This window comes from Schistocerca nitens, chromosome 9, assembly GCF_023898315.1.
Source record: "Schistocerca nitens isolate TAMUIC-IGC-003100 chromosome 9, iqSchNite1.1, whole genome shotgun sequence".
Taxonomy (NCBI): domain Eukaryota; kingdom Metazoa; phylum Arthropoda; class Insecta; order Orthoptera; family Acrididae; genus Schistocerca; species Schistocerca nitens.
The window spans coordinates 36,211,971-36,236,286 of NC_064622.1; the positions used below are offsets into that span (position 1 = coordinate 36,211,971).

The following is a 24,316-nucleotide window of genomic DNA, read 5'->3' on the forward strand; positions in this document are numbered from 1 at the left end:
ATCTGAGTGCTTCATCATACTACTAAGTAGGCTCATACTGCAAAGTTCTTTGTAAATTTGACTCAAGTTTGTAATCACTGAGAAAACATCACATATCCTCTGAACCCGTGAAGTTTGATTTCGTTTCTCCACCCCCGTCCCGCCACTCTCCCTTCTTCTGGATGATTACTTTATTTGTCAGGCCACGTATATGGATTTTGCATGACCTGCTATTAAACACTACCATAAATGGCCTGACAGACGTCGAGTAGAACAAATAATAACATACGATATGTAAGGGCACCGCTGAACAATCATCTCCTTTCTGCAGATGCAGTGCAAAAAGTTCATGGGTCATGAAATGATTTCCTTTTCTTAAGGAGCAGGAATTCAACGTGTTTTGTTTAGAGAAGAAACAAATGAGTGTAATGTCATACGTGACTTCAGTCACCTGTAGCAAACTGCTACATTCGTAATACATGACATGTTTCGCTGCAATGTTTAAGGTAGCATTGAGACGTTACAGACTGATTTCTTCATAGCCATCATTCTATCATTAGTTAAACAAGTGGTAACAAGCAACTGACATATCTTATTACACCGTTCTCACTATTAAAATTGCAACATCAGGAAGGAGTACGTAGCGAAACTTCAGTTATCGTGTGTATACAATACAGTAGAAATTTGTAAGTCATTTGGTGATAATGCAGTTGACTAAACACAGCTGTCATCTCTGGCAGCAAAGGTGGCTCTAACTCGGCTTGATGTCGAACTTAGCAGACTTCGTTGAAGATGCAGGTACATGATTTCATGTTGTTTCAAACCTATGTTCAAACCTATGCACGAGTTAGGCCGCATTAAACTTTTCTGAATGTCGTGCCGCGTCTTACTGTAAAAAACTATACTGGAGAAACCAACGTATCGAGCACGATTACACTGGCCTTCTTCTGCGTTTACTGGTGTGCTTTAGCTGTGTGGAGTCGCTTATACACACATAAAAAAATTTTTGTATACCTCGGTTCCCAGAGCTCCGGAACCTGCACAGAAAATTTGAATAGAGATCAACATAAACATCGTTCCCTCCCTTTTTATTGCTCATGAAAGGCACACATTGCATGTTGTACTACCGTACAGCGAGACCTCCAGAGGTGGTGGTCCAGATTGCTGTACACACCAGTACCTCTAATACCCAGTAGCACGTCCTCTTGCATTGATGCATGCCTGTATTCGTCATGGCATACTATCCACAAGTTCATCAAAGCACTGTTGGTCCATATTGTCCCACTCCTCAACGGCGATTCGGCGTAGATCCCTCACAGTGGATGGTGGGTCACGTAGTCCATAAACAGCCTTCTTGAGTCTATCCCAGGTATGTTCAATAGGGTTCATGTCTGGAGAACATGCTGGCCACTATAGTCGGGCGATTCCGTTATCCTGAAGGAAGTCATTCACAAGATGTGCACGATGGGGGCGCGAATTGCCGTCCATGTATGCTGCCGATATGGTTGCACTATCGGTCGGATGATGGCATTCACGTATCGTACAGCCGTTACGGTGCTTTCCATGACCACCAGCGGCGTACGTCAGCCCCACATAATGCCGCCGCAAAACAGCGGGGAACGTCCACCTTGCTGCACTCGCTGGACTGTGTGCCTAAGGCATTCAGCCTGATGGGGTTACCTCCAAACACATCTCCGACGATTGTCTGTTTGAAGGCATATCCGACACTCGTAGGCGAAGAGAACGTGATGCCAGTCCTGAGTGGTCCATTCGGCATGTGGTTGGGCGCATCTGTACCGCGTTACATGGTGTCTTGGTTGCAAAGATGGACCTCACCATGAACCTCGCGAGTGAAGTTACGCATCATGCAACCTACTGCGCACACTTTGAGTCGTAACACGACGTCCTGTGGTTGCACTAAAAGTATTATTCAACATGGTGGTGTTGCTGTCCGGGTTCCTCCGACCCGTAATCCTTAGGTAGCGGTCATCCACTGCAGTAATAGCCCTTGTGCGGCTTGAGCGAGGCATGTCTGCACCAGCTCCTGTCTCTCTGTATCTCCTGCATGTCGGAACATCATCGCTTTGGTTCACTCTGAGATGCCTGGACACTTCCCTTTTTGAGAGCCCTTCCTGGCACAAAGTAACAACGCGGACGTGATCGAACCGTGGTATTGACCGTCTAGGCATGGCTGAACTACAGACAGCACGACCCGTGTACCTCCTTCCTGGTGGAATCACTGGAACTGATCGGCTGTCGGACCCCTCCGTCTAATAGCCGCAGTGTATGTGTATGAATTTATAAACATCACAGCATAATGTTAAATGCCTGTATGTACTGCTTTTTGTGTACTTCTGCTCACTATATTAGTACCACCTAATGTATTTATTTAAGCAAGTAACAAAAGTTACTGCTTTGGAAGGAAAACAAAAAGTTGAAAATAGACACTTGTGATAAACTCCTGCTTATAATAGTATCCTGCAGTATTTGTGTCTTAGAAGTAGCTGCACTGTGTTGCAAACACCTCTTCATAAGTTTCCCACATGTGTAGCCTTCAGCATAAAGCTGTCTCAGAATAGTGTAGTGGTGGGGGAAGCCGCAGCGTTCAGCAGACATGACTACACTCATTGAATGCGCGCTCCAGGAGCACAAATGTAGGCCAGACCTTGCATAGAGTATGGTCCTCCGGAACTCATCCATTCGAAATGTTTATTACAGTAGACTTTTATCCTTCTCACATGAGGCTTTGGGCGGTCTTCTCACAAGCAAACAACGTAGAAATGCGATTTCTAAATTAGAAACGTGAGTTTCCTTGTGATATATAAAATGTAGATGTTTCTGGAATAAATCGCTTTCAGCTGTCTGTGAATTTATTTTTACAGGAACACGGCCGGTTTAGTGATATCAAATCACACCTTCGTGTGTACACCTACAAGACAGGAAACATACAATCGACATTGTGATAAAAAAACGGGATACATATCCTTATAAATTTCAGCTCCTTGACAACCAATATGGAACACTCATCTGTCAGTAAAACGTGAAAGGTATGGTATGGGGAGGAGGGTGGTCAACCTTTCCAAAATAGAGTACTGTTACCTGCAACAAGCAAGGCGTTTAGATCAAACTGAGAGGTTGAAAAACTGAAGTCTTGTAAGTATGTTAAACTACAATGAAAAGAGCAACATTAGAAATTAAGGTAAAAATGCCAGCTGGTAACGTTGAAAGATCGATGGTTAAGAAAACTCACTACAAACTAGGAGACAGGAGACAGTAGACCTCCAACTACGTCACCACATAGCGGTACACTGCTAGTGAACGTGCTCGTGAGTGCCATGGATGGCGTGCCAACACACACAGCGGGCAAAGTTACAAACATTTTCTCGCGTATTCAAATATCATGGGAAAGACTGACGCCCCAGTTACACAACAGAGCCATAAACTATAAGATACTTCAACACAAAAAATAGATAAAACCAAACGTACCAGAAGCAAGGGCAAATAACAAGCCCAGGATCAGTAACCATGCAGTTAAAAATTATGACGTTATGTCCATGAAATGCAAAGTTAGGTAGCATGTTGTAATGTCTAAACCCCACCCGATTATGAAGCGTATGTTGAGGGTACTGCTTTAGACTCTGCATTAATTTCAATCCCTTCCAGAATGTTTGTCTGCCCCTTCACTCCTCTGTGTAAGGCTTTTAAATTATTGGGTGCAGCTGTTATCAGGTGGGCAGAATCACGTAAGTGGTTACTTAAAGTAGACATCGAATTCCTCAGACTTTGGTGTTCTTGGAACCTAATGCCAAATCCTCTGCCCCACATACTTGGAAGGGCAGCTGCCGCAACTGATGCTATACAGGGTGAGTCACCTAACATTACCGCTGGATATATTTCGTAAACCACATCAAATACTGACGAATCGATTCCACAGACCGAACGTGAGGAGAGGGGCTAGTGTAATTGGTTAATACAAACCATAAAAAAATGCGAGGAAGTATGTTTTATAACACAAACCTACATTTTTTTAAATGGAACCCCGTTCGTTTTGTTAGCAGATCTGAACATATAAACAAATACGTAATCAGTGCCGTTTGTTGCATTGTAAAATGTTAATTACATCCGGAGATATTGTAATCTAAAGTTGACGCTTGAGCACCACTCCTCCGCTGTTCGATCGTGTGTATCGGAGAGCACCGAATTACGTAGGGATCCAAAGGGAACGGTGATGGACCTTAGGTACAGAAGAGACTGGAACAGCACATTACGTCCACATGCTAACACCTTTATAATGGTCTTTTTCACCGACGCACATGTACATTACCATGAGGGGTGAGGTACACGTTCGACGGGCGTTTCATAGGACGTGGAGGACGCATAAATTGACCAGCCCGTTCTCCTGATCTTACACCTCTGGACTTCTTTCTGTGGGGTACGTTAAAGGAGAATGTGTACCGTGATGTGCCTACAACCCCAGAGGATATGAAACAACGTATTGTGGCAGCCCGCGGTGACATTACACCAGATGCACTGCGGCGTGTACGTCATTCATTACACCAGAGATTGCAATTGTGTGCAGCAAATGATGGCCACTACATTGAACATCTATTGGCCTGACATATCGGGACACACTCTATTCCACTGCGTAATTGAAAACGGAAACCACGTGTGTACGTGCACCTCACCCCTCATGGTAATGTACATGTGCGTCAGTGAAAAAGACTAATAAAAAGGTGTTATCAAGTGGACGTAATGTGCTGTTCCAGTCTCTTCTGTACCTAAGGTCCATCACCGTTCCCTTTGGATCCCTACGTAATTCGGTTCTCTCCGATACACACGATGGAACACCGGAGGAGTGGTACTCAAGCGTCAACTTTAGGTTACAATATCTCCGAATGTAATTAACATTTTACAATGCAACAAACGGCACTGATTACGTATTTGTTTATATGTTCAGATGTGCTAACAAAAATAACGGGGTTCCATTTGAAAAAAACGTAGGTTTGTGTTAAGAAACATACTTCCGTGCATTTTTTTATGGTTTGTATTAACCAGTTACACCAGCCCCTCTCCTCACGTTCGGTCTGTGGAATCAATTCGTCAGTATTTGATGTGTTTTACGAAATAAATCCAGCGGTAACGTTAGGTGATTCACCCTGTATACAGCAGTAGCGTCGTGCTTTCTATAAGCTGCCTCGTCTTTATTTACCAGTCCTTCGGCAAGATTCTGTGGAATGGGGAACACTGGCTTTATATTTGTTGTCCTTTGCTTTTTGCCTGCTACCTGTGAAATCTTGCCTTAGTATGGTGTCCTATGGTAACTAATGAACTCACCGTGCCCCTTGTCCAGCTTCCGTAATGTGATTTCATTACCATTTGCCTATAGTTAGAAATTTCATTTTTACGCATTATACCTTTACTAACATTCATTATATCAGTAGAATCGTGTCCAGTGACATAGGAAATGTACAGAATACTTCTCTATTATGCGCCTCCTTAGAGGAGCCAAACTGTGAAGGCGACACAACATTGATCTAAAAACTACTATCTTGTGCACAAGGCGACGATTAGAACTGCGAAGATTAACTGTACACGTAACTGGGGTTTTTCTGAAACTGTCACCGAGCGAGGTGGCGCAGTGGTTAGACACTGGACGCGCATTCGGGACGACGACGGTTCAATCCCGCGTCCGGCCATCCTGATTTAGGTTTTCCGTGATTTCCCTAAATCGCTCCAGGCAACTGCTGGGATGGTTCCTTTCAAAGGGCACAGCCGACTTCCTTCCCCGTCCTTCCCTAATCCTATGAGACCGATGACCACGCTGTCTGGTCTCCTTCCCCAAACAACCCAATCCCTCTAAAACTGTCATATTCAGTCCTTGTATCCTGTAAGGAAATTTTTAAATCTTGATAGGGTAGCCATCGTCCCACACTATGTTCTATGGCAAATTGTAACTTTTCATATATAGCATTAATTTTATCAACAAAATCACAACATTCCACATTACAACCCTTATACAACAGAAACATGTCGTCAACGTATCTGCACCATAAGATAATATTACTGGCATAGGCGGGAAGCAGAGCACCAATGTCATTTTCAGCTTTAGTCATAAGTATATAGTCCATAACTAGTCCATGCTTCAAACTGTAGGTACGATTAGAAAACCTGAAATAATAGTAGCAGAGCGCTGTATTTGACCATCGAGCTTTCAAAATCACTAGCTGGGAATTTTACTGTATTACACAAATTTTTCTCTTTTCATTGTAAATTAATGTACTTTTAACATCTCAATTTCATCTAGACGTCCTGCTTGTGGGTAACAGTTTTTTTTTTTTTTTTTTTTTTTTTTTTTGAGACGGTTGAATCCCCCTTCTTTCTGTATCGTGGGCCTCGTTTTACTGACATGTGGGTACTTCATATTGTTGTGTGTGTGTGTGTGTGTGTGTGTGTGAATTCCTAAGGGACCAAACTGCTGAGGTCATCGGTCCCTAGACTTACACACTACTTATACTATGCTAAGAACAACACACACACCCATGCCCGAGGGAGGACTCGAACCTCCGGCGGGAGGGGCCGCGCAATCCGTGACATGACGCCTCAAACGGCTCGGCCACTCAGCGTGGCTTTTATATTGTTGTCATAGAGCGTAGGTTATTAGGATGGGCATCTTTTTTCTAACGTAATCTTGATGGTTTGTTTCCTGTCTCGTAGATGTACACCTGAAGATGTGATCTGATGTCACGAAACCAACCGTGCTCTTGTAAACCAAAGTTAAAATATAGCTGAAAGCGGTTTATTTATGAAACATGAGTTACTCCAGCTGCGATTGCCCTCAACAAAAACTTTTTATAAAATGTAGATGGCGAACGAATTCGAAGGATGCAGAAGGCAATGGAAACCACTGCATTAAATACACAAACTGTGAACCCATAGGTCATGTGTCCTGTAACTGAAACAGTGTCCACCATTCGAATCTCCAGGACTGAAGTGACAATGGGGAACTAACCACGAGTGAAAGATTGAATAAATAAGGAAACGGTAACTTTCTACGTGTAAGGGCGTGGATTGTCAAAAGTTTGAACATAGTAGGGAAGCTAAATAATCTGATAAGGGAAATGCTGAGGCTCACTCTGCATATAGTGGATGTCATTTCAATGGAAAAAAGACAAGGATGTCTGGGCAGGTGAGCTTAGGGTTATATCAACAGCGGCAGAAAGTGGTATAACTGGAGTAGGATTCGTTACGAATAGGAAGGTAGGGAAGTGAGTGAGTTTATGTGAACGTTTCGGTGATAGGGTTATTCGCATCAGAATCGACAGCACACCAACGCTGACAACAATAGTTCATGTATTCAACGCCAACGTCGCAATCACAGGATGAAGAGGTAGACGAAGCACGTGAGAACATTTATTACGTGAAGGGAGATGAAAATCTAATCATGAGGAATGGGAATGAGGTTGTTGGGGAGGGAATGAAAGAAAGGGTTGCGAGAGTATGTGGATCTGGTAGCAGGAACGAGCGAGGTGAAAGACTAGTTTAGTTCTGCAATAAATTTCAGTTTGTAATGATGAATTCTCTGTTCAAGAATCACAAGTGGAGGATGTTTACTTGGAAAAGGACGGGAGATAAGGGAAGATTCAGTTAGATTACATCATGGTCAGGAACAAATTTCGAAATCATATATTGGACTGTGATGCGTACCCAGGAGCAGATATAAGCTACGATAACAATTTAGTCATGATGAAGGATAGGCTGAAACTTAAGAGATTAATTAGAAGGGATCAGTGTGAAAAGTGTGCAATACGGAAATGCTACAGAATGAAGAAATAAGTTTGAAGTTCTCTGAGGATATATACATAGATATTGTGTTAATGAACAGCTCAATAGGCAGTTCAGTTCAAGAGGATTCTAAAATCGTCCAAATGGCTCTAAGCACTAAAGGACTTACCATCTGAGGTCATCAGTCCCTTACACTTAGAACTACTTAAACCTAAGTAACCTTAGGACATCACACACATCCATGCCCTAGGCAGGATTCGAACCTAAAACCGTAGTAGCAGTGCGGTTCCGGACTGAAGCGCCTAGAACCGCTCGGCAACAGCGGCCGGCAGTTGAAGAGGAAATTGGCATCTCTAAAAAGGGCAGTCACAGAAGTTGGAAAGAAAAAATTAGCTACAAGGAAGATAACTGGGAAGAAACCATGGATAACAGAAGAAATAGTTCAGTTGATCGAAGAAAGAAGAAAGTACAAAAATGTGCAGCGACACTGGGGAATGTAAAACTACAAGTCACTTGTGAATGAAATAAATAGGAAGTGCATGGAAGCTAAGGAGAAATGGCTGCATGAGAAACGCGAAGATCACGAAATAGAAATGATTGTCGGAAGGATTGACACAGGGTACTAAAAGCAAGGGTGGTAACATTAAGAGTGCGACGTTAATTCCAATGTTAAATACAGAGGAGAACAGTCAGGTGGAAAGAGTGCATTAAAGGAATTTATGTGGAGGAGAACACGTCTGCTGACGTGATAGGAGAAGAAATAGTAGGCAATCGGGATCCCTTATTGGAATCAGAAATTAAAATTGATTTGGACTACTTGAGATCAATTAAGGCAGAAGGTATCATTAACGTTGAATCGGGATTTCTTAAATCATTTCGTGAAGTGGCAACAAAACGAATATTCATGTTGCTGTGTAGAATATATGAGACTGGCGATGTACCATCAGACTTTCGGAAAGACATCATCCACACAGTTCTGAGGATGGCAAGAGCCGACAAGTGCGAACATTACCGTACAGTCATCTTAACAGCTCATGCATCCAAGTTGCTGAAAGGAATAATATACAGAAGAATGGGAAAGAAAACCGAGGATCTCCTAGGTGATGTTGAGATTGGCTTTAGCAGAGGTAAAAGCACCAGAGAGGCAGCTCTGACGTTGCGATTGTTAATGGAAGTAAGGCTTAAGAAAAATAGACATTTTCGTAGGATTTGTCGACCTGGGAAAAGCGTTCGACAATTTCAAATGTAGAAAGATGTTGAAAATTCGGAGAAAAATTGGGGTGTGCTATAGGGAGAGATTGGTAATAAACAATATGTGCAAGAACCGAGAGGGAACGAAATATTCTGATTAAATTGGAGGAGACGGACATAGTCTTTCGCCCCTATTGCTCAATCTATACAGCGAAGAAGCAATGACGCAAGTAAAAGAAAGTTTCAAGAGAGGGATTAAAATTCACGCTGGAAGGATATCAATGAGAAGATTCGCTAATGATATTTTTGTCCCGAGGGAAACTGAAGAAGTATTACAGTACCTGTTGAATGCAATGAGCAACTTCATGAGTACAGAATACAGATTGAGAGCCAATTGAAGAAAGATGAAAGTAATGAGAAGTAGTCCAAATGAGAACAGCGCGAAACCTAACTTCTGAGAGGGGGATCACGAAGCAGATGAAGTTTTGAATTTGTGCTACCTATGCATTAAAGTAACCCATGATGGAAGGATCGAGGAGGACATCAGAAGCGGACTAGCACTGAAAAAAGGTCTTTCCTGGCTCAGACGAGTCTACTAGTGTTAAACAGAGGTCTTAATTTGAGGAAGAAATGTCTGAGAATGTACATGTGGAGCACGGCATTGTACACTATTATATTTTAGATTGTGGAAAAACCGGAACATAAGAGAATTGGAGAATTTGAGATGTGCTGCTACAGAAGAATATTGAAAATTAGGTGGACTGATAAGGTAAGGAATGAGGAGGTTGTGTGCAGAATCGGAGAATAAAGGAATATGTGGAGAACACGGACAAGAAGAAGAAACAGGATGATAAGACATTCCTTAAGGTGTCAGGGAATGACTTACGTAGTATTAGAGAGAGCTGTAGAGCGTAAAAACTGTAGAGGAAGACAGAGATTGGAGCACATCAATCAAATAATTGAGTACTTTGTTTGCAACTGCTACTCTGAGATGGAAGGTGTGACACAGAAGAGGAATTCGTGGCTGGCTGAACCAAACCATTCAGAAGAATGATGACAAAAATAAAATAAAATAAAGATGTTTGCATATCCAAACATTCATGACAATTTTACATGTGTTGTTTGCCACGTCTTTCGCCTGCAATTCTGATGGGCGGTTGTGTACTTCGAAATGTATCCCAGGAACTAAACATGCAGTTTTATTATATTCGTAGTTGTACGTTCTGTGAGGGGAAGAACGATGGGTTCGTGCAGTCTGGGAACTCTGCATGAGCTAACAGCCTCCATAACACCTATAATCCGCGAATTGCAACCATCTATAAATAAAAATTCGGTCAGGATTTGGATCTAGGTATTACACATACGTAAGATTATACATCTTTTTTTCAGTGGCGATTGTTACCTCAAAATGCAGACCCTCTTAACTGATGTTGGTAGAACGAAGGCACATACGTCATCCATTACTGGCGATTGTTATGGCAAAAAATGATTCAAATGGCTCTGAGCACTATGGGACTTAACATCTATGGTCATCAGTCCCCTAGAAATTAGAACTACTTAAACCTAACTAACCTTAGGACATCACACACATCCATGCCCTAGGCAGGATTCGAACCTGCGACCGTAGCAGTCGCTCGGCTCCGGACTGAGCGCCTAGAACCGCTAGACCACCGTGGCCGGCTATGGCAAAAAATCCCCAGTGGTGTTGGCAGCAATGACAGCATACCAGGATGTACAGTGAATATAAATGCTAAACTTCACGAACTCATTAAGGAGTGTAGGGGCACGTTATTTCTTCTCTTTCAACTTTGAAACAGAGATTGGAATTTACCATACACTCTCTTGGAGACAAAGGGTTTCTGTTGCTAAATGATCTCATTAAAACCTATTTATAACCAATACTCTGTCACCGTCTACCTATTTACAAGCAATGACATTCAGAAGGAGGGTTTCCCAGATTTGTTTTCGAATCCTGACAACACATTTTGTACTCTTTCAAATTCCTATTTGCTTGTCTCCAGAGAAAGCTACTGTTTTTATCTTAAGGTATGCAAACCTATTAAAAAATATGATGTTATTCTTACCAAACAGATGTGTAATACACTACTAGCCATTAAAATTGCTACACCAAGCAGAAATGCAGATAATAAACGGGTATTCATTGGACAAATATATTATATTACTACTGACATGTGGTTACATTTTCACGCAATTTGGGTGCATAGATCCTGAGAAATCAGTGCCCAGAAAGCCACCTCTGGCCGTAATAACGGCCTTGGTACGCCTGGTAATTGATTCAAACAGAGCTTGGATGGCGTGTTCCGGTACAGCTGCCCATGCAGCTTCAACACGATACCACAGTTCATCAAGAGTAGTGACTGGCGTATTGTGACGAGCCAGTTGCTCGGCCACCATTGACCAGACGTTTTCAAGTGGTGGGAGATCTGGAGAATGTGCTGGCCAGGGCAGCAGTCGAACAGTTTCTGTATCCAGAAAGGCCCGTACAGTACCTGCAACATGCGATCGTGCATTATCCTGCTGAAGTGTAGGGTTTCGCAGGGATCGAATGAAGGGTAGAGCCACGGGTCGTAACACATCTGAAATGTAGCGTCCACTGTTCAAACTGCCGCCAATGCGAACAAGAGGTGACCGAGATGTGTAAGCAATGGCACACCATACCATCACGCCGGGTGATACGCCAGTATGGCGATGACGAATACACGCTTCCAATGTACGTTCACCGCGATGTCGCCAAATACGGATGCGACCATTATGATGCTGTAAGCAGAACCTGGATTCATCTGAAAAATCACGTTTTGCCATTCGTGCATCCAGGTTCGTCGTTGAGTACACCATCGCAGGCGCTCCTGTCTGTGATGCAGCGTCAAGGGTAACCTTAGCCATGGTCTACGAGCTGATAGTCCATGTTGCTGCAAACGTCGTCGAACTGTTCGTGCAGATGGTTGTTGTATTATAAACGTCCCCATGTGTTGACTCTGGGATAAGATGCCTGTCATCTCGACTGCTAGTGATACGAAGCCGTTGGGATCCAGCACTGCCTTCCTTATTACCCTCCTGAACCCACCGATTCCATATTCTGCTAACAGTCATTGGATCTCGACCAACGCGATCAGCAATGTCGCGATACGATAAATCGCAATCGCGATAGGCTACAATCCGACCTTTATCAAAGTCGGAAACGTGATGGTACGCATTTCTTCTCCTCACACGAGGCATCACAACAACGTTCTACGAGGCAACGCCGGTCAACTGCGGTTTGTGTATGAGAAATCTGTTGGAAACTTTCCTCATGTCAGCACGTTGTAGGTGTGCCACCGGCGCCAACCTTGTGTGAATGCTCTGAAAAGCTAATCATTTGCATATCACAGCATCTTCTTCCTGTCGTGTAAATTTCACGTCTGTAGCACGTCATCTTTGTGGTGTAGCAATTTTAATGGCCAGTAGTGTAATTAGAATGAACCACATAATGACTGCATAATACCTCTCAGAGCTAATGCCACTTCTGCTAAATAGATTCATGTCATTTACTGTAGATAATTAAACACTGAAGAGCACATTGACTGAAATGAACAGGCTAAATAAAATTATTTCACAGGTAGTATGTACATTGAGTATGTAACTTTGTATTATGTAGGAGGCACATATAGGACTCGTGGCACGTGCTGGACGTTCCTTGGATCTCCATCTTCGAAGCTGCACGATGATGTCCACTGCGTCATCGAAGTGAGCACCGTTTGGAGTTGTGAGTGAAGGGTAACCAACTCATCCTGCATCCGAACACAGCAATCACAGACACTATTCGTGCTGAAGGTGGCGGAGCTGTACACTACACAGCTGTTAAAACGCACGACCGTCGCTAGTAAGCACATAAACACTCAAGAAATTCACGAATTAAATTAGTAAGCACAGAGGTAAATGAAAATAAGTCACTTGTGTTTGGAGCTCGCAAAAATAATTCACAATCGAACCCACTGTACTCTCCTGTGGCGCTGCTGGAACACGAGCTGCCACCTGCTCGTAAGACTGTTGGCACATCCCTTATGGTTTTTTAAAAATTATGTAATCTACAGAATATAATGGGTGAATGAAGGCTTTAATGAGTAAGTCATCATGAACAATGTAAATATATTGCTACAATTCAAGTGTACCTACTATTATCTTTCAGTCAGTTGGTTTAGGCACATGAATGTTTCTAGCTGAAACTTTCTCAGTTTTTGTCATAGACGATATAGATATACAACACTTCTCATGAAGCAGGTATCAGGAAATATAGGAAAATGTGATTCCGTATTCAAAACTTTGTTCTTGTTAGAGCTCTACATAAAGTGTAACGTGTTTAAAGTAAAACATGTGGCAGGTCTACTTCATTTATTGAAGAAAATGAGTTTAAAGAAAAATCAGCTTACTGAAATTATATACAGATTTTCACAATTTTGGGAGGATCGGAACGCATTACATTATGACCTCTTTGAATATAACATCACATTCTTATTAGTTAATTTTCTGTAGAATCAGATTTTCATTCTTTCATTAGACATAAAAATTACAAATGACGGTCTATGGATAGAGAATATCCAACGCTCACAAACTGGCTGCCACTGCTCATGTCATCTCACTGAAAATGTTAGTACGACACCTTATTACTATCTCTGTAAGAAAATGTTTCTATATGTAACGGTACTTCGAGATCAGTTCTTCTCAATCAAGAATGCTTCACTAATAATTTAATTAATATGAGAGCAAGAGAAGAAACCTGAATGAAATCTTTTAGATGTCAACACTTAACGACACATCTTAATACTACTGTTTAATAACTTATTCAACACATTATATACACAAATGTAACTGTTTGAAAACAAATATCTGCCTTAGGTGAAGAGACGGTTAGAAAATTAAGCTGAGGGTGCTTTCGTTCAAGTTCATTTGATGATGTTTCAAACAGCTCTAACTGAGCGCACCTCAACAGAACAGCAGATAGTTGTAATATATACTCGGTTAAGACGTATTGCCACGTATTAACACGGGGTGGGTAGTATCTAGCTGTACTTCCATGTCAGAAATACGTCACCAGCGTAAACGAGTCCATTAATAAGGGCTAGTATTCCTGCACCGCATACTTCACCATATTTATAAGGATCTCGGACGTATGAATCCAATATAAGTCCTCCAGATACCAAGAACAATATAGCCCCCGCTGCTGAAGAAAGTAGTATCTGAAAAGTAAGAATTTTGTCTATTATTCTGCTACAATATTTTAAGACGAAACTAGTAATTATTAATAATATTCACCGATAAGCCAAAACATTACGACCATCAGTTTAGTAGCGTGTTGATCCACCTTTGAAATGCAATCAGTGGTTAATTTCACGAGGCATGGATGCCTGGTAGGTTTCCGGAACCGTGTGGCACCAGTTGCCTAGGCAGAAGTCACACAGCACCGAAAATAACGGGCCAGTGGCTTTCTGGCGCAGAGCTGGTCCCAACAGCGTCTCAAATGTGTTCCATCGTGCTCGGAACAGATGAATTTGGCTGCCAAGACTACAACAGGAGTTACTATCACGTTCCTCATACTACTGTAGCAGGACTTTGGCATCGTGACAGTGTTACTTATCACGCTGGAAGATATCCTCGGCTTCGGCGAAGATGTCGAGCTGTGGAATGTTGGGTGTGGTCGGAGCACATCCCTGGGATGCACAAAACCAAACTGTGGTGCGTAACAGGTTGAGAAACCACCTCAAATGGTCATTTGTTGACCTTAAACGTGAGAATTACCCACTGTCATCTTAAAAAGAACCATTAATAATCGGACAATGGAATACAACTCGAAGTGTAACGTTTGAAATCTGGGTATAGAGGAGAAGACACAGTTCTGTTGATAACACCCGGACACGGCCAGTGACTGCATAAGACGTCAATTAAGAGTAGAAAGTGCACGGAAAGATAGCAGTGAACTCCATTAGGAATGCGCATTCAGAACAACAAGCTGGATGCGTGACTTTAAGATCGCGGCCCAGCCTCCTGAGGGGAGCGAGTTATATTCGTTTCTGAACTGCTTCGGAGGGCGCAACAACATACCATGTTACCAACTGGTCAGTGCGAAAATAAACAGGCTGTATGCGATTGCAGTCTTTCTCGGCGTATTCCACTGATGAATTCTTCTCGGGTTATCAGCCGAGTGGTGGCGTTGTCTTGTCGCAACGTTTCAATGAGTTTCGTATCCATCATCTTCTGGGGAAGTGTCGGGATGCTGCACTCACTCACTCTCATCTAATACTTTTCCCTCTGTGGGGGAGTGTGTGGGGGAGTTCGTAGCCTTGCGGCTTTTACTCCACTTTGTACTTGTGTCTGTGTTTATTCCTGTGATTTTTGGGTGTCTGCGTGATGTGATGATTGTTCTGTGTGTGTCTGGTACTTGCCTGGGGTTGGCGAGATGATTGATATTATGGGGGAGGGAGGAGGATCAGGACTTGGATATAGGGACGTTCTCTTCGACTTAGTCGTCCAGGATACTAATTGGAAGTTTGTGTTTGTCACGGGACATGTCATACTGACCTAGGGAGTGGATTAGGAAGTTTCCTCACCTGGAAGACCGTTCACAGACGGCCCTTGCCAGATTTTGGAAACGCTCTTTTAGGAGTGCGATTTCAGCTGCAGCGTGCCCATCGTCAATAGGGAATCCGAGCGGTAGACGCAGTGCCCTCCTGAGGGCGCAGTTCTCCAGCCTCTGGAGTTTGTCCAGGTGCTGCTTCACCGCGTATCCGCAGACAAAACATGTATACTCCATTACTGTTCGTATCAAGGCCTGATATACATTCACACCCACAGAGCACGGAAGGGAGCTGGTTGAGTTGAGGATTGGGTATAGGATGGACATTCTGGCACAGACCTTCCTGTGGACCTCGTCTATGCAGGGTTTCCACATAAGACGAGACTCCAAGGTTACGCCAAGGTAGTTGGCGGATCTGTACCAGGGGACTTGGGTTCCATTTAGGTGAAGGTGGAGGGGGGGGGGCGTTGTGGAGGTCCGCGCCTTCCGAGCCTCCGGGTGATCAGCATAGCCCGTGTCTTTTCAGAGTTGATGGTAATGCGCCAGCGACGGGCCCAAGTTTCTGTGTCACCTGAAACCCTTTGTAGCCTAAGGATGACCAGGTCCTTGTTCACATTTCGTGTGTAGAAGGCTGTGTCGTCTGCTTAGTGCTCTGTGTGCACCAGGGGGGCTGTTGGTGTGTCCGCAGTGTACAGACTGTACAAAACTGGCCCCAGAGGAGAACCCTGTGGCACCCCAGCACGCGTTTTGGTGGAGGTGGCGGTTTCTACTTTGACAGAGAAAGTCCTATTCGTGAGATAGCTTTCGATCTACTTAACTATGCTCCTGGGGAACCCTTGTGTGTATAACTTTTAGAGTAGCCTTTATGCCATACTGAGTCGAAGGCTTTGGCTACATCTAGTAGCGCTATCCCACAGTAGCCTCTATCCTTGAAGCCTCTGTGGCTCCTTCAACCCCTCTCATGATCTGTTGTGGGGCAGAGTGGTTCTGCCGGAATCCAAATTGGAAATCCTGCAGAAGCTTCTCTCTGGTAATATGTTCCTGTATGGGCTTTAGCTGGAGGGGCTCATAGATCTTGTTGAGAGTTGGCCAGAGGCTAATCGGCCTGTAGTGCTGCGGGAATAGAGTGTCTTTTCCGGGTTTGTGTATGGCGACCACTTCCGCGTGTTTCCAGCAAACTGGGAACTCGTAGGAACGAGTAATAACGTTGAAGACGTTCGTGAGGTGTGTGATCGCCGAAAGTGGGAGGTTTTTAACCAATTGATTAGTGACACTACCGTGTCCTGGCGTCTGTTTTGTGGGGAGGGACCTAATTACTTTTGCACGTTCTCAGGGGCGAAAAGTGTGGGTTTGTCATCTGGGTCCTCCTCAGCATTGAGGAAGACGGCCAGTTGACGACGGACTACCTCTTCATGCTCTTTATCCTGGGGTTCTGCCGCTTTAAACTGCTTCTCAAAGGAGTCGGCGAGGGCGTTGGCCTTTTCAGCATGGCTGTAGGCCAGACCCCACTGGCCGTGCATTGGTGGCATCCTAGCCCGTCGTTTTGTGAATTGCTTGGTTGCTTGCCATAGTGTGTGATCGTCTACTTTGAGAGCTGTGCCGGCCGCGGTGGTCTCGCGGTTCTAGGCGCGCAGTCCGGAACCGCGCGACTGCTACGGTCGCAGGTTCGAAGCCTGCCTCGGGCATGGATGTGTGTGATGTCCTTAGGTTAGTTAGGTTTAACTAGTTCTAAGTTCTAGGGGACTGATGACCTAAGATGTTAAGTCCCATAGTGCTCAGAGCCATTTGAACCATTTTTTTGAGAGCTGTGAAGCGGTTTTGCCATTGCTGGTTTCTGTGCTCACTGAGAATGACCTTCAGCTCTCTCTGTAGACGATTGAGCTGCCTCCTGGTGCCCTGATTCCTGGTGATCTTTCACTCTTTTGCTACTCTGTTCTTATGTCGAATTTGAGCTAGGAAATGTTCCAGGAGCTGTATTTCCGGGGGCGGCCCGACCCTTTGAGGATGGAGGGGCGGAGGGTGGCCTCTTCCGCTGCTTGCAAGTTAGAACTTGTTAGATCTTGCAGCGCTTGTTCTACTGTTTCGGCAGTAGGTGGCGGAGCGCGAGCGGTATCAGAGGCGACAGTTTCTCGGTATCGCTCCCAGTCTGTACGTTTGTAAGACGTCTGGTATCGTGGGGGTGCTACCGATTCTCCCACACCGATCTCTAGCATCACTGGGTTGTGTCAGAGGACATTCTGTTGACTGTCCTTGCGGCCACAAACCCCGCGATCCTCTTAGTGAGGGATACGTCTAACACTTTGGGCCTACCTCCATTTTTTGGAAAGTGTGTGGGCTCGGCCGGACCCCATGTTTCGAAGTGGTGGTCGATCGCTAGTCGCTGCAGTTTGGCGCCTGCTCTGGAGGTTACGCTAGAGTTCCAATCTGGGTGTTTGGCATTGAAGTCACCTCCTATTATGAGTTTGCCTTCAATTTGCTCTAGAGCAGCTATGTCTCCCTCGTATAAATCGTGTTGTGGGGGTCGGTAGATTGCAACAATTGTTAGGGGTCCAGAGGCAGTGGTTACTACCACCGTCACTGCTTCGATTTTATTGGTACCTGGTAAGAATACCTGGTGGTGGGGGATCCCTCTTTTGAAGTAAGTGGCCACTCCTCCGCCTTGTGTGGGTCTGTTCTTACGGTAGCTAATGTAGTTGAGAGATGTCGCTTTTATTCCCGGTTTTAGGGAGGTTTGCCCCATCATGCATATGTCGATGGAGAACTCCTTTAAGAGTTCTCTGAACTCGGCCTCTTGATTAACAATGCCGTCTGCGTTAAAGATGCACATTGTCAGGCCTTGGATGTTTGGTCGTCTGTCCATGATGGGGTTTTGAAACTACTGAGGAAGACGCGGAATGGAGCGACTGCTGGACTGCTGCCTGGAGGGACACGGGGATCTGTGTGTTCTTGTCGGGATGCAGTGTTCTGCATATCTATATAGCTGCCTGGCCGTCGTCCGCAACTGTAGGCCGACCAATCACGTTCCTCTGGAAGAGGGTACCGCGCCGATGGTGGTGGCGGGGGTTGTTTGGGGGGGGGGGGGGGGCGTGGTACGGCGTCGAGACCTGGTGGCTATCTAATCTGTCTGAGGACGCCGCTGCCATCAGATCGGAGCGTTCCTGACGTATTTTGTCAAATGTGGGATTTCAGGCTGAAATCCACTATCCCTGTTTACTAAATTGTTGTGCAGACGTATCTCCACTGCCTCTTTGAAGATCGACTTCCAGAAACCGTTGCCGTTGCACAGCTTCATCGTTTCTTCGAATTAGAAGGTGTGTCCCTCGATAATGCTATGTTCTGCTGCGGCGGACTTGTTTGTCTGTCGTACGTTCCTGATGTGTTCAGTACAGCGCTGGGAGATACATCGTTGTGTCTGCCCGATGTATTCCATCCCACATTCGCAATCAACTCTGAAAAGATACACGTTCTGCTGATCACCCGGAGGCTCGGAAGGCGCGGACCTCCTCAACGGCCCCTCCTCCACCTTCGCCTAAACGGAACCCAACTCCCCTGGCGCAGAACCGCCAAGTACCTTGGCGTAACCTTACACTCTCATCTTACGTGAAAACGCCACAGAGACGAGGTCCACACGAAGGTCTGTGGCAGAATGTCCATCCTATACCCAGTCCTCAACTCAACCAGCTCCCTTCCCTGCTCTGTGGGTGTGAATGTATATCGGGCCCTGATACGACCAGTAATGGAGTATGCATGCCCTGTCTGGGGATACAAGGCGAAGCAGCACGTGGACTAATTCCAGAGGCTGCAGAACCGCGCCCTCAGCAGGACACTGCGTCTATCCCTCGGATTCCCAGACGGCACGCTGCACGTGAAATCCCACTCCTAAAAGAGCGTTTCCCAGATCTGGCAAGGGCCTTCTGTGAAGGCTCTTCCAGGTCAGGAAACGTCCTCATCCACTCCCTAGGTCCGTATGACATGTGCTGCAACAAGCACAAACGTCCAATGACGATCTTCGACGACTAGGTCGAAGAGAATATCCTTATATCCAATTCCTGACCCTCCTCCCTCCCCCATAATATCAATCATCTCGCCAACCCCGGGCAAGTTCCAGACACTCGCAGAACAATCATCACATCACGCAGACACCCAAAAATCACAGAAATAAACACACACACAAGTAAAAAGTGGAATAAAAGCCGCAAGGCTACAAACTACCCCACACACTTCCCCAAAGAGGGGAAAGCATTAAATGAGAATGAGTGAGTGCGGCATCCCGACACCTCGCCAGAAGATGATGGGTACGAAACTACGAAACTCATTGAAACGTTGAGACAAGACGACGCCACCACTCGGCTGATAACCCGAGAGTATTTCGCCATAAACAGGATGGCCGCAGTAGCGACTAGAAGATATGATTTCAGACCTCCTTTAGTACTGACAGTTAGACCTGAACTACAGACATCTTTCCGGCGGTAGCAAGGTCCTGCTCATCAGTCACTCATCCTGCCTCAAGTGGAGTCATCACTGAACGAGGGTCTAAAGCTAAGTGTTTTCTCTACAACAGCCTTACAAGCAGTGAGTTCTCCAAGAGGTGGCTGAAAATTGCTCGTCTTTTGCCGGAACTGGAAAATGATTGCCCAATGAGCATGGAGATTTCGGGTTCAGATGAATGAAAGCTTGGTAACAGCATTTAAACCATCCTCTACTCGTCTTCAGCACGTTAGACCTCAGCCAACCATTCAGAGGCAGGCACCAAGAACGAGAGGATTTCTCCCGCACCGTTAGGTGATTCTGAAATGGAAAAATGAGAAGTTCTGAATGTGGGCACAGCGCACGACGGCTGTGTCGAAAATTGCAGGGTGAGTCAATCACGAGGCCGTATCCTGAATGTTTGAACTGGACGTTACTCCGAGGCCTCGCAACAAACACTCACACGCCTTGAGAGAGGCACACCTCCCTAGAAATTTCTTATCTGGCTAAAACTGCTTCGGCGAAGAATTCGATATTTCATTTGATGAACGAATTGAATCTCCTCACCCCTTCTAGGGAGCTAGCAGGGGGATGAGAATGCCTGGCTCGTTACCTGCCGAGCAGCCACTGCCCAAAATGCTACAGTTTTATAGTGGCAAATTCCTCTTAACAGAGACTCTAATCTCGCTCATCCATCTTCTAAGCTTTTCAGTCATCACAACCATCACCAACTACAGAAAAGAGGTGGAACAGAAGCGGACACCAGACTCTGGGAAAGCTAATGGAGATGTGTAATTACAGAGCAGTGTACTTAAGGAGTACTCGATCAAGAGAATTTGCATACCAACCTCTGAACCGAGCGAGGTGACGCAGTGGCTAGCACATTGGACTCGCATTCGGGAGGACGACGGTTCAATCCCGCGTCCGGCCATCCAGATTTACGTTTCCCGTGATTTCCCTAAATAGCTCCAGGCAAATGCCGGGATGGTTTCTTTGAAAGGGCACGGCCGACTTCCTTCCTCTTTCTTCTCTAATCCGATGAGACCGATGACCTCGCTGTCTGGTGTCCTCCCCCAAAAACAACCCAACAACCAACCTCTTCCCGCGCCCGGGTTCCCGGGTTCGATTCCCGGCGGGGTCAGGGATTTTCTCTGCCTCGTGATGACTGGGTGTTGTGTGCTGTCCTTAGGTTAGTTAGGTTTAAGTAGTTCTAAGTTCTAGGGGACTGATGACCATAGATGTTAAGTCCCATAGTGCTCAGAGCCAACCAACCTCTGAAATATGTCAGTGGACAGTTTCAGCAGAAAATGGCCACCTTAGGAAGCAGATAAGGATGTAAGTGGTCTGCAATAATGTTAACGTAGTCCACAGGATTCATGGTGGATCGCATAGAGTCCAAGTGAATGTCCACCATAGCATAATACTGCTCACACTGGCCGGTGTGTATGGCGCGCTGCACGTTTCGAGCACACGTTGCCCTGGAAGACAGCGTATCCGAGCACGATCATCGACATAGTGCAACAAGAATGTAATTCATCCGACGAGGGCACACGTTTCCATTGATCCACACACCGAACTCTACGACCTCGTGTCCATTCCAGTCGTAATTGACACTACTGTAGGGTCACCTTGTGAACACAGAGAGTCGTCTGCTGTGGTGCCATATATTTAACAATTTATACTGAACGGTGTGCCCGCACTATTACTGTAGTTTGTTTTATGTATGATACAGATCGCCGCCAATTCTCCTTTGCAGTACGGGCAAGTTCCGACTTCCTCGTTCCGTGACCAGACATTGACGTTCACTACCTTGTAACCTTTCCTCAACCATTTTTCCTAGATATTGACGACAGTACAACGCGAACAGCTAACGATTTGCGGCGTTTCCGAAATGCTGTTACCCAACTGCCGGGCCATAATAGTGGGCCATTTGTCATAGTCGCTAATGTTTGTGGACTTCCTCATCTGAAGCCCGTGTCCATGGTGATGCCCCACTGACCTCTGCCCCGAGTATACACTACCCTTGCCGCTTCAAGTGCCCACAACGTCATCAGCAGGCATTCATTCTCACACTGGCAGTGGCCATAATGTTTTGGCTCGTCAGTCTACGATTCTGTTGCTGACAAGAAATACTGTTGTGTAATTAATTTTTCCATATCTCACATTATTTTCATCTCTATTTGTTATCTCTTTATATTGCTACTATTCACTATACACACATATATGACTACCTCTTACGTGAAACAACTGATATGGTTTAGTTACGTTTCCGTAATTTAATTTGTTGTTTGTTATATCCATTACATATATCACATAGTTCAGCTTGAGGAACACACCAATGACTTTCAAATTCAGTACATCATTTTACATAACTTAAAAGTCCCACACTTCCTTCTTCTACCTGCATGCGAAGACTAATCTGAGAAGTTAGTGTAGAGATGTTGAAACGGTTTTCAGTAAAAGATGCTAGAGGAAACTTTGTATATATACTTGCAATTTATTACTGCTACATGTGACATAGATACTTGGTGCAACCCCTGCTAAGTCGGGTGTATCATATACATCCATCAGGTGCTTAAAGGACACATCCTGATGATTAGTATAGTAATTTTGTCACAGTTTATCATATATTTGTGACCAGTTAACTTAATTTCAGATTTAATATTGTGGAGAAAATAATTTAGAGGGTGTGCAGTACGAACAGTACCATTCCTTTTTTTTTGTGAACGATTCAACGTGACGAAATGAATTTTTAGGTAGGCAGAGGGATAATCTGTTTCAAGGTGAATACTCTTAATTCCTGAGTCCTCCGAGATACTGAGAGAAATATGGTTTTATTGAACTGAACGATTTATTTCGTTTCATTGAATCCGAAAATGTTTGAAAAGAAGAGTACAAGCATTTAAATACTGTTAATGTTCGTGTTGAAAATTTTCGCAGAAATATCCGAGAGATGTGTCCAAATTGAAAGCATTAGCTGCTGCAACATAAAAAAGGCCAAGTGGGGGCAGAAGCGTCCGGCAAGTGTGCTAGCACTGACAGCTTTGACGGCCGGAATCGGCTTTTGCGATGTAAACAAAGCAAAGTGGGGAAACGATATAAGAAAAATGTATTAGAATTGAAACGTACCGGCTGCTGTGACGTAAAAAGGCCAGGTGGGGGTAGAATTTTGGGAGAAATGTGCTCAAATAGAAAGCTATGACGGCCAGAATCGGCTGTTGCGATGTAAAGAGGCCAAGTGCCTGTAGAAGTGTGCGAGAAATATGCTCAATTTGGAAGGTATGTATGATGGTTGGAATCGCAGTTGTGATGTAAACAAAGCCAAGAGGGGGCAAACATATCTGAGAAATGTGCTCATAATGAAATTGTGATGGCCATTACTGGATGATGTGATTTAAACAAGGCCCAGTGGGAGCAGAAGTATGAGAGAAATGAGCCCAGACAGAAAGGTACGACGGCCAGTTGTAATGTAAACATGAACACGTGGGGACACAAGTAACCGAGAGATGTGCTCAGATTGAAAGTTATGTGAGATGGCCGGAATCTGCTGTTGCAGTGTAAACGAGGCGTAGTTTTGTCAGAAGTATCTGAGAAGTGTGCTCGAACTGAAACGCATGACACCCATCATCGGGTGCTGTGTTCTTAACAAGGCCAAGTGATGGCAAGACATGTGCTCAAATTGAATTTTAAATGGCGCTATTTTAAATTCAACCACTTCATATTAGATTAGATTAGATTTACTTTTATTCCCTGTAGAACATGTCAGAAAAACAACAATACATGACAAATATTTACAACTCAAACAAATAAGCTGGTGTACCATTCCACAGGTCCTAAGTGGAATAATCGTAATTTTTTAGAGAACACTATATGAAAGAATCATTTTACAAATACTAATGCACTGAATTTAAAATAAAAAAGTTTGTTTATTTATTTATAAGGTAATGAACGTGTAATACAACTACTATAATACTTATTTACAATGAACACATTACTGCACTGAAATTGTGCAGAAGTTATATTGTACTTATAAATAGGGTGGTCAGAAAATGTGTGAAATGCTTGTAGGGATGTTAAAGGGCAGGTTATACTGAGACATACATGTTAAGAAAGAAATTCGATACGTTGCTACGTTTCCGAGTTATTCAGCATTGAAGTTAGCCAATCGGGACAACGCGCGCGTAAATTCAAGTTCCAGCTAACGAGACAAAGCACTCTTTGGGCAACACCGCCCCTGGCAGGCCGCTTGAATGTGAGCGCGTGACGCCCCGATTGGCTAACTTCAATGCTGAATAACTCGGAAACGGAGCAACGTATTGAATTTCTGTC

General features: G+C 44.5%; 1 protein-coding gene across 1 annotated transcript in view; it reads right to left on the minus strand.

Annotated features, from left to right (window-relative positions):
- Positions 1–13,350: 13,350 nt before the first annotated feature.
- LOC126203582 (uncharacterized) overlaps positions 13,351–24,316 on the minus strand; it is a 69,246-nt gene continuing 58,280 nt past the window's right edge. Inside the window, exon 4 of the mRNA XM_049937942.1 lies at positions 13,351–14,186. Within this exon, the coding sequence (XP_049793899.1) occupies positions 14,010–14,186 (177 nt within the window). The 3' untranslated portion in view covers positions 13,351–14,009. The remainder of the gene's footprint in view (positions 14,187–24,316) is intronic.